The following is an 11,601-nucleotide window of genomic DNA, read 5'->3' as shown; positions in this document are numbered from 1 at the left end:
TTACACTCTGTTGGAAAAAGTTGTTCATGCACACAGGGATTTAATCTTCAGAAAGTCCCATTCATCAATTTTATCCTCTCCTGGTTGTTTCTTTCTGGCTACACTTGTCAGACTTTTTATACCATGGGCTAGTCCTTCTAAACTTGGTCCTACTTTGTCCCTTATGATCTTTATGGTTTTGGACTTTACTCCCAGGTCTGATTCACCTTGAGCTGATTTTTGTGTAGGGTGAGAGATGTGCATCCTGCTTCAGTTTTTTTCAAGTAGTTGTCCATCCAGTTTTGCCAATGCCATAAGTCCTTTTAATGGCTGCTTTATAATTAAATTTGTTCTTTCATCCAATCTATATGCCAATTCAGCGCCTACTGTGTTTGAAAGGATTGAGTTTTTAATGAGTGTTCCTGAAGCTCTGGTAATTTTTAAAGAAATGGTGCCACTGTTGTAGAATGGGTCTGACATCAGGGTGGGGGTATGACAGAAAAAAACTGGATAAATTATGTATATTGTATTGAAACAGATGAGGGAAAAAACAGATTAGAAGTGATATATGATTGAGTATTATGGTTAGCACAGGAATCCAGAATTAAGGTTGCATAGAGAAGTGTACTCGGGGTGGGGAGTCGGGGGAAGGGACATGGGAATTGTAATTTTTTTTCTCTCTTTGGAGGGGGAAGTGAGCTGGTGGGGAGGGGTGGGCAGGGAGAAAATTGTGGCAATGAATGAATGGAAATCCAAAACCTCTGTAAAAAAAAAAAAGAAATGCATAACAAAGAAGAATTATATTTCAGAAAACATTGTGACCTTCTCATTATATTTCTTTCATGCAGTGAATGAGCTTAAATATATGCTAGTCAAACAGTCTCACCATCACTTCTACCCCTCACTTTTAATTTTTCTAAGCCAGAGGAAAATAGATACAAACAAGAAATCTGTCATGTGGTCCAGCTGATCTAAACAAACATTTCTGTTCATCAGCAAAAGTGTGATTTTTATTAAAGCAAGTCCTAAATCTTGGCCTCAAATCTCCTACTTTTATTGTCTTTATATAAATGGGAAGAAGATCAGAATTGTTCATCATGGTCAAAGTTAAAATGAATCATAGAAGGTGCAAATAGAAGTTACAATTTTTTTAAAAAAGGCTTACTATAGATTGGTTTACCCAAGAACTTCTGCGGTCATCATGTATTCAGCCTTTACAGGGACTTTCCTTCCTTAGTTCACTGTTCACTTCAGTCGCTGTAAATGTAAATGTAATTCTTTCATAAATTCTATGATGCTCTTTCAAATCCACAGTGGTGGAGTGTGGTGCTTTGACAAGTCCTGCGAAAGGAACTGTGGAGTGTTTCCCAAAGGCTAGCAGCTTTCTATGGAACACGACCTGTGCATTCAACTGTGAAGAAGGCTTTGAACTACAGGGCTCCTCGAGTCTCCAGTGTACCTCATCTGGGAATTGGGACAATGAAATGCCAACTTGTAAAGGTAGGTACAGAAGTTTTCATCGCAATAATTATGATAAAACGCCAGCCACTAGTCCACCAGACATGCTAATCTAGCTAGTACATTGTGTTCCAGCTGTGACCTGTGGTGCCATCAGCCAGCTACGGAATGGCTCTGTGGTCTGTAACGACTCCCCTGCTGGACAGTTGGCCTTCCGGTCCTCCTGCAGTTTCGCCTGTGACCATGGCTTTAGGTTGCAGGGACCAGCTCAAGTTGAATGCACCTCACAAGGGCAGTGGACACACCAAACCCCAACTTGCAAAGGTGAGCCTAAGCTTTTTTCTCCTTTACAATTTTTAAAGAGCCTGGAAAAATGAATCCAGGTGCCTCTTAAATAGAGAAATTAGATTAGATGGGTAATGTTTATCTTGAATTTTCCAAGTTCGTAAAAAGAAAGACAATGCTTGGCCAAAGAGAAGACTGCATATAGTAAGAAAACTGGTATTTTATTGGCCTGTCCATGGTGCTGTGCTAATCTAACTCTGTAGACATTGGCACAGAGGAAAAAAATTTATAGCTGTGAGAATCTGATTTGAAGCTTGAACTAGTGCCGTAACTTGCTTCTAAAATCAATCAAAACAAATAATAACGACTGCTTCAGGTATGGCCAGACATGCTTAGTACATATTTAAACATGAAAATTTCATGCACTGTCAAATAAGAGCAAAAATATTGAAAATAAACAAATTCATGATAAGCCATGGAACTCTTTGTAGCCAGAGTATAGCACAGAATGCGTTTCGCTGTCACAGAATCACACCACCATACCTGAACTGTGAAGCAGACAATTCTAGGAATGTCTACTTCATTTTCTTTCTTTTTCAATGCATTCCGAATGCATTGAGGACCCATAAATTGCACTATGAATGAATGTATCCACACAAAGTGTTAGAAAACATGTAGAATTAGAAGGTATAAAAAGTGTTCAAAACAAAGCCATCTTGACTAAGGAGTGAGGAAGTATTTTGAGTTCTTTGAGTGTTTTCTGTTGAAAATGAATAGGTTCCCTTTTCAAATACCCAGAACCTTGCTGCTGTAAGCTGTTACTGAGTTGAGTAAAATTTATAGAGACCACATGAACAACAGATCTAAACCTGTTCTATCCTGTGGCATCCTCACAACAATCCGTGACCCTCAAACACACTGCTACAGTCCCTGTGTCAGTCCACGTGGTTGAGGGTCTTCCTCTTCTTCACAGACTCTCCATATTTCCAAGTATGATGTCCCTCTCCAAGGAATAGCCTCTTGTAACAATGTGTCAGAAGTAGATGAGATGAAGTTTCATCACCTTGGGCTCTAAGGCGCACTCTGCCTGCACCTTCTCCAAGATATATCTATTTGTTCTTTTGGCAGTCCATAGGATATTCAGCACTTTTCTCCAGTACTACAATTCAAAGTTCCCCCTAATCTTTTCTATCATTTTCATGTCTCAGCTTTGCAGTGCAAAGCCTTGACCAAGCCAGAAAGAGGCTACGTAGAATGTTTTCCTAGTGACTCTGGAATATTCCAAAATGGCTCCAGCTGTGAATTTTCATGTGAGCAGGGATTTGTGTTGAAAGGACCCAAAAATCTCCATTGTGGACCCACATGGGAATGGGACAGTGACAAACCTACATGTGAAGGTAGAGTTGTCTGTTTTGGTTTTTGTGTGTGTGTGTGTGTGTGTGTGTGTGTCATTACTTTTTGTTTAAAATAAACACTACTGAAGAGCTAGAAATTGTCTTGTTAGGATGACCTGCAATCAAACCTTTTTGTTTGTTTGTTTATTTATTTTTGTCTTCTAGCTGTGAAATGCGATGCTGTCAGCTCACCCCACAGTAGCTTCATGGAGTGTACCCACCCTCCTACTGGAAAATTCACCTCCAAGACCTCCTGCACCTTCAGCTGTAACAAAGGCTTTAAATTAGATGGATCAGCTCAACTTGAGTGCACATCTCAGGGACAATGGACAAAGGAGGTCCCCTCCTGCCAAGGTAAGACTGAGTTTGAGGGCTAGAGACCTTGGACTTCTTAAATATCTCTCTGATTCCATATTGCCCAGAGGATTTGACAGTAATTTGCTTCATTCTTCTTAGGAGTATATTTATGTTGATAGTTGTAACATGTGAACCTGTTTTAGGAATTTTCCAGTAGATTTTTCTTTATAAACTGCTTTATCCTTTGTAGCTGTTCAGTGTTCACGCCTGGCAGTTTCTGAGAAGATGAACATGAGCTGCAGTGGGGAGCCCGTGTTTGGCACCGTTTGTACCTTTGTGTGCCGCGAAGGGTGGATGCTCAACGGCTCTGCAGTGCTGACGTGTGGTGCCAGGGGACACTGGTCTGAGATGCTGCCCAGCTGTGAAGGTGATGCACTGACTGATGGTCTGGGGTCTAAGGCGAAGAAGGAATGTCATCTGACTGCAGGAATTAACTATCCACTAGGTCCACCCCCAAAAGTGATTCAGCTTAAAAAACTAAGACACATTTGTGGGTGTAGAAGATAAAACAGGATAGGTGATTGAAAGGATAAAATTCTGACAAATGGAGAAAAAAACCATTAAGAGAGAAGTGAAAATGAGAGAGACAAACACACAGAGAGAGCATGAGAATGAATAAGAACCAGAGAGAGAAGTACAGAGTTCTAAAAATGCCTAGCATTTAGTTGAAGTTCTGCTTGTTCAGTGGAAAGGGATTAGCCTGCCAACAGGGTTTTGAGCAGAAATCAAAGGTTCTTAATTCCACTTCTTAACATCAATATGTCAGAATAGATTGGGTTTTATACCTAGAGGAAAAGTCAAAAGAAAAGGACAGAAAGACATTAAAGCTAATTCTTGCTTCTGACAATTCTTCCCCTCTTGTTTCCTTAGCTCCCACTGAGTCCAACAATCCTTTGGTGGCTGGACTTTCTGCTGCTGGAACATCATTTTTGACAGTGGCATCCTTTCTCCTGTGGCTTCTGAAACGCCTTCGGAGGAAAGGTGAGGGTGTTCTGGAATGTACTCATTAAGTTTTGGACTTCCCCCCCCCCTTTTAGATGAGTCATTGACATCGTGGTCATCTCTTTCAAATTTAAATGATAATTAGAAATATATTCATGAAGCTCTATTGGGATAGTGAGTAGAAACTTTTGATGTCAACCCAAAGGTCATCTCTATTTAATTCACCAGTACTTCTGAGGGAGAAAGATAGACACTCTTTCCCCACACAATGGACAATCTTGGAATAACTACTGGAGGCTCAGCTATATGTCATTCAGAGACTTGATAGCAATGAGTGTTGAGAAACAAGTACCCAACCCAAACTAAGCCCACTACTTTGGAGTTGATTCAGATTAATGACAGCCCTCCATCAGATTTCTGAGACTGTATGTCTTTATGGGAGGAGACCATGTATCTTTCTGCTATGGAGCAGCTGGTGGCTTCAAACCATGAACCTTTGGTTAATAGCCTACCCACCCCAATTAAGCAATATACACTAAGAAAATCAAGTATAGTTAAATTGAAGTTTTAAGAAAAGAGTTAATAGTGCAATTGAAAGTGGGAAAAATTTTAGAACATACAGTGCTTTTCCACTGACAATTCAATTCAGATTTATAAAGACCACAACAGGCAGAAAACTGCCCGAGGGGTTTCTGAGGCTATATATTTTGACCCCAAGGAGTGGTAGGGTTACAAACCACTAGCCTTTCACTTAGCAATCCATTGTTTAACCCATAGCACCACGAGGGCATCTTAACATACCATTCTCACTCTAAAACCGTTGCTGGTGAGATTGACTAGACTCATAGTTGACTTTCCAAGTTTTCACAGGCTATAAATCACAAAGGAGGAGGTTCCTTATTTTTCCACCTTATGAGCCATTGATGGATTAGAACAAACTATCTTTGAGTTGGCAGTCCAACTCTTCACACACTAGTTGTGTTATAACCACTTTTAAAGATTCTCACGACTGAGCTGGTTTGGAGCATCATGCTAGATGGTGAAGTGATTGAGATTGTTAAGAGCTTTATTTTGCTTGGCTCCACCATCAACACTCTTGGTACTAGCAGCCAGGAAATTAAAAGACAAATTGCACTGGGAAAGTCTGCTCTCAGAGACTTCTCCAAAGTACTGAAGAGACACCATGTCAGTCTGGAGACTAAGGTGTCCCTGATTCAGACCATGGTCTTTGCAATTACTTACTATGCATCAGAAACCTGGACAATGACTAGGGATGAGAGAAGAATTGATGCCTTTGAGCCCTGGTGTTGGAGAAGAGTATTGAATATACCATGGACTGCTAGGAGAACAAACAGATTCATCCTGGAAAGGGTGAAACTAGGTTGCTCCTTGGAGGCAAGGATTCTGAAACTTTGTCTGACATACTTTGGACGTGCTGCAAGGCATGGTCAGTCCTTGGAGAGGGACATCATGCTTGGGAGTGTGTGGGGACAGCTCAAGAGAGGAAAACCCTTGAAGAGATGAATTGATTCAGTCTCGGGTAATAGGGGTATCTGTGTCAGAGACTAAAAGATTGGCATAGGATAGATCAAGGTTTATGGCTGTTGTAAATAGGGTTGGTATGAGTAGGAGATGACTCAACAGCACATAACCACGACGACAACAACAATAATATACTGTTATAAAATGATACGTTATTCACACTGAAATCTATGTCATATCCTCAAGTTGTGCAATGAGGCTGCCATTATTGGTGCACCTTTGATGTATTTGGGCTTAAAGGTTGAAGTATCTCTTAGGAAATATGAGCACATAACAGCTATAATGGAAATATCCAAACATGCTCAGTCCCTTTATGTTTGGTTTGACTTACAGGACATTTAAAAAAAGCCTCTGATAGTTATAAAAGCATGAAAATTCCCCCCAAATCCAGCTGTCGGACATGTCATGAAAATTGGAAGCTAAATCTGACAAGCTGAGCCTGCACTTGTTTTCTGGGGTCAGGGAGTCGTGGTGCCCACTATTTGGGAGAGTGGGTTTTTCCCAGCTCCTCATTTCCACCATGTTTCCCCTCAACTTGTTTTCACTCAAGACATTCCATTTGTAAACTTTTATGAATTGAATTGAGATGTATGGATTTTATGTGTTCTTAAGCACCACTTAGTCCTAATTAATGGTTTTCTTTGTCTTACAGTAAAGAAATTCGTGCCTGCCAGGTATGTTACATTCTTCCACAAAGCGTGCACTGAACATTCTCCACTTTGTTCTTTCTCTTCCTGTTGGAATGCAATCCTTTACTTATTGTTCTCTTGCATTTACACAGCAGCGCCTTCACCCTGCAAGCAGATGACAACAGCCAAGCTCTTGTGGAGTTGCTTTAAGTCCAAACAAATCAGGTAAGGCTTTGGAATCCTATTTTACTATGCTGATAAGAAAGCGCTCTTCTCTCTTCATGTTCGGTTGGTCTTCAAACCTGAAAATTTATTAAAGAAGATGCTATTTTCAAAGTATTTTGTGCATAACTGCTACATGTCTTTGTAGAAGGGGAGGCTAGGGACAGGGGATCTTAGTGATTCCATTTATGAAATAATAATAACGAGGATGATAGCTATATACTCAACTTATTACTGTAAGGTCTGAATTGATTTATAACTGGCTGCCCAGTCAGTCCTGGAGGCTGCAGATGACACAGGAGGAGATTGCCTAACGTTCTCCTAGAGAGCAGCTGGTGAATTTGAAGTACAAACCTATGGGGTAGCAGTGCAAATCCTTATTCTATAGGCCACGGGAACTGAATAGTAACCCTTATATAGAGTTTCTTTGTGCCAGGTACTATTGTAAATGACAAATTCATAGAGAAATTAGCTTAAATGTAACTCAAACCACCTAGATTGTAGGAAATACTATATTCTCACTCTGCAGATGAAGAACATTATCAAAGGAAATACAATTAACCTGTCTAAAATCTCAAAGGTACATGATATATCCAGGATTCAGCTTCCTGACTTTATATTCTCACTCTTTCATTTAATAATTCTGTACCCCCTAGGCAACATTTCTTATTATTCTTCATTAGTAATTAAAAAAATTGTGATAAAAATATCTCTAAAAGTCAACCTTTTGTTCTTGAGTCAGAATCAACTTATCGCTGATCCTACAGTGGGTTTTCCTGGCTGTATATTACAAAGGAGATATTTGTTGCAGAACCTCTGATGGATTTGAATCTCCAGTGATGCAAGGCCTTTGGGTTATGAGCACAACAGTGTACTTACCACACCACCAGAGCTATGTACACACAGATATAGAGACACAGAGAGGGAGAGAGAAAATGTAAAAGTAGAGAAATGGCAAATGTTTTGTTTCTTAAACGCATGTGCTTGTGATAGAGTAAGATGGAGAACAAGAAAAAAAAAAAGGTTGACATGCTAGAGACTTGGTTATATATACCTGTTTGTCATCTTATTGATATTTATTATAGTTCAACATTCAATTCACAAAATGTACCATTTCAAGAATTTTTTTAGGTGTGTAATCCTTAAACATAGTCATGCTGTGTCCTCTTAATCACATTTCATTTTTACGTTTTTTATCACTCAACAGCAGCGTAGTGCCTGGTTAACAATGAGCTGGTATATGACCTATTTCATAGGACTAATTGATCGCTAACAGAGTTTACTGATTAGATACACACAGGAATTGGTTAGAAGTTTATATTAAACAAGAATCATCCCTGATAACTTCAGTTAGAATATTAAAAGGGTTTCAGAAACCTGAAAGAGTGTCAGTAGGAGTCAGAATTGATACAATAATGCTGGGTTTGTGTTTGATCCTAGAACCTAGGTTTTTTTATTACAATTAGTATGTGAAAACATTAAGTGTTCTGATCACATCTCCTTCTATTTGCAGAAACACAGCACATTCCAGGGAACTGGATGATCACTGAATAGAACAAGGCACAGAGCTCTTCTTGGATCTTTGGTCTTCTCATCTACCATCTTTCTGCCTTATAGCTGTATCTGGGGCATCTACTAGGAAGGATTTCAACAGTCTGAAAAACAGTGGGCAAAGCCAGGCTATAAATTAAAAGACACAGGTTTCTCTTTGCTACTCTCCGAAATCAGGGAATGGTTGGTTACTGGAGGGAAAGGATATTCTGTTCCAGGGTAAATTGAGGAAGCTGGTGCTGTGACATGTCAGAATTCCCTTCCTAATCTCCCCTGCTCACCACAAATCATCCCTGGGAAGAAATACCATACTTTGTGACTTTGTGTCTTGCTGTGTTCCTCACAGTGATTCCACTTCTGATGGCATGGTTGTCACCACATGGTAGTGAATAATAATTTAGAATAGTTTATAGGAAACAAATTGAACAGAAGTATTTCGGTACTAACTTGGAAAAGTGTTGTGGTTGTTGAGAGGAGTTGTTAAGGCTGGCACAAGTTCTTAAAACGTGCATGCATTCTGGAAAGATTATGGAGCACAATATTATTATTTTTTTATTCCTGTGGGATTCTGTGCATTTAAAAAGTATTCTTCTTCTTCTTGTTACGTGTTATCTGGTCGGCTGTGATCTATAGTGCACTTATGTGCAACAGGTTTGAAGCTTGACCATCCTGAGCCAATCTCACTGATTCTGAAACACCAACCCTCATTGCCCCAGTCACTGTCTCAATCTGTCTTATCTGGGGTCTTCCACTCCTGCACTGTGCCTCCACCCTTCCAAGCATGCTTGGAGCACGTTATTTTTCTTTTCATTAAATTTAGTGTAATGTTCCATAAATCACAGACAACTTGAAGGCACATAACAACAACAACAACAATGTTCCATAATTCTCTCTCATCCAATGTGTTGTAGAGACATCAGAAACATAGAAACATTAGAGATAATGATAAGTTAATATTTTCATTTCCAATATTAACATCTTTACATTTTTAACATTTCCATAATGTTAGTTCTATAGTAAATTTCTTTCAGAAAGAGAAAATATTTTCCTCTAGAATGCATCACATTGACCAAAATAAAAACTTGAGTGTCTTCCTACAGAGTTAAAAACTTGACTATTATTAGGAGTGCTTGAAAAAGTCAATGGAGAGTGAAACAGAGGATGATTCTCAATGAGAGGGATTGAGATAGTGACTGAAACAATGGGGTTGGATGGAGAAGATCATGAAGATGGTGCAGGACAGGACCAGGCTTTGACTCAAGATTCCTAGAGTCACTACCAGTCCTGGTAAACTCTATGACACCTAACAACACACAACAACAGTAGTAGAAGACTAGACACTGGATGGAGATTTTATATTGTGTCAGTGTTTTGTGTGTATGTATTTGCTTTTAAAGAATGTAAACTTCATCATAGGAAAATCTTTCAAGTTGTCCAATGTCCTGATTTTATAAAAGGAATCATGAAACAAATTAAAGTATAATCTTATGAAGGTCTCTATTGAAAGAAAAAAATGGACCTATGGATGTACACTACTCTTCCCATATAAACATCTTTAGAGGTGAAGTGTTTGCAATTGCTGTTGGTCAGATAATTATAAATCCAGGTTGGTCTTCACCATGTGAAGTACTTCCCTACTGGGTTTAGAAGCATAAAAGTTTCGTATGTTTATTTCCTTCTTTTTTTTTTCTTTTATTCTGTACGTTAGGTAGTTCTGAAAGCAGGAAAACCTATATGAGCAAGTGTTTGTATTTATATACTGAGTTGATGATTCCCAAGCAACCTCTGGGTATGTGGCCACCAGCAGTGGGAACTACTCCATCAGTAACTGTGAACATTACACTAGACAAACTGGTGTGAGAAGGAAAATTCTGCCATCAAACTGGCATGTGGTCAAAGGGAAAGTTTTTTTTTTAAAGTGTTGCTCACATTTGGGTCATGGTTAATTCACAAGAATACAACATGGTGTGATAAAATAAAGATCGGACAGCAGAGGTTTTGTAATTGGTAGAAAAACTTTCAGGAATAAACAGAAGTCAGAAGGTAAGAGTGAAGGAAATGCCCATTGCTGTAATCAAGGTTGCATATAGAATTAAATATTTTCTTGAATATTTTTATAAAGATATTGCAAATATATGTTAATACATTGTAAATAGTAGAAAAGAGAAATATAATGTGCTTTTAAAAGTATTTAAAAGTATTTATAATGTATTTTAAACACCTTTATGAAGGATATTATAAAGATTTTAAAGTTTGTTGTTATTGTGTTGTATTTACATAAGCTCACATCAACCTCTTTTTATTGTCATGACTCTATAAGATTCAATAATAAACATATTTGTTTTTATCTCTGTGTAGAAGCTCTTTATTAAAATTTTATGTTATTTAGAGAAAATTTCCAAAGCATGAGGTTTTTTTTGGGGTTATTTTTTTGTTTTGTTTTGTTTTTTTCATAGCATGAGTTTTAGTGGAAGGAATGTGCAATTATTTCTGGAGCCAATACTAAAACGGGGACAGAGCAGACAGGAAATGCTGAGGCGAACTCTCCTCTCATGCTGTTGTCTCCTGAGTGTTCTTTATTAGTCAGACCAATTGCCAGTGAGCAGTAGTTGTAGTCTTCAGAAGAGAAAAGGGTAAGAATTGTGGGCAAGGAGGGGAAGAGTCAAACAAAACCAAACCCAAAACACTGCCATCCAGCCGGTTCTGGCTCATGGTGTGGTTAAATGCCTACTCGTTATTTCTGTTGAGTCAAAAATTACTCGTTCATGGCTGACCCTCCAGCAAATTTTCAGAGGTAGGAAATCATGTGGGGGGAGACCGTCCTCTTGCAGAGCAGCTAGTGGATTCCAGCTGAATACTTTGGGTTGGCAATGCAATTTCTTACCTCGTGGTTACATCTATTTGATTTCAACGGACAAAAGGTAATTGCCCATCTTTCTCCTCCTAAGTGGCTGATGGGTTAAAACTGCTGAAGCTCAAGTTAACAGCCCAATGCATAAGGTACCACATCATGTGGGCCTTTTGAATAGAAGAAAGTAAACACAAAATGACCCAAGTAGAGCACATCACTGCTCTGCTCAGAATCCTTTAATGGCTTCTTACAGGTCATGGTTTTTGCAATCACTTGTTATGCATCAGAGAGTTGGACAATGACTAGGGAGGATAGAAGGAGAATTGACACCTTTGAGCTGTGGTGCTAGAGAAGAGTATTGAATGTACCATGGACTGCCAAGAAAACAAAC

The 11,601-nt window shown here is 39.0% G+C and overlaps 1 protein-coding gene across 1 annotated transcript in view; it reads left to right on the top strand.

Moving 5' to 3' along the window:
- The window catches only part of LOC102857935 (E-selectin-like), a 9,677-nt gene extending 2,881 nt beyond the window's left edge, over nt 1-6,796 (top strand). The window contains exons 4-11 of the mRNA XM_006887456.1: nt 1,294-1,479; nt 1,573-1,761; nt 2,931-3,119; nt 3,282-3,470; nt 3,664-3,840; nt 4,344-4,454; nt 6,610-6,631; nt 6,739-6,796. Of these exons, the coding sequence (XP_006887518.1) occupies nt 1,294-1,479; nt 1,573-1,761; nt 2,931-3,119; nt 3,282-3,470; nt 3,664-3,840; nt 4,344-4,454; nt 6,610-6,631; nt 6,739-6,796 (1,121 nt within the window). The remainder of the gene's footprint in view (nt 1-1,293; nt 1,480-1,572; nt 1,762-2,930; nt 3,120-3,281; nt 3,471-3,663; nt 3,841-4,343; nt 4,455-6,609; nt 6,632-6,738) is intronic.
- The last annotated feature ends 4,805 nt before the right edge of the window (nt 6,797-11,601 follow it).

This window comes from Elephantulus edwardii, unplaced genomic scaffold (assembly GCF_000299155.1).
Source record: "Elephantulus edwardii isolate Elephantulus edwardi_28Jun2011 unplaced genomic scaffold, EleEdw1.0 scaffold00057, whole genome shotgun sequence".
Lineage (NCBI taxonomy): Eukaryota > Metazoa > Chordata > Mammalia > Macroscelidea > Macroscelididae > Elephantulus > Elephantulus edwardii.
The sequence above is the reverse complement of the archived record's forward strand: the minus strand, read 5'-3'. Positions and strand labels throughout refer to the sequence as shown.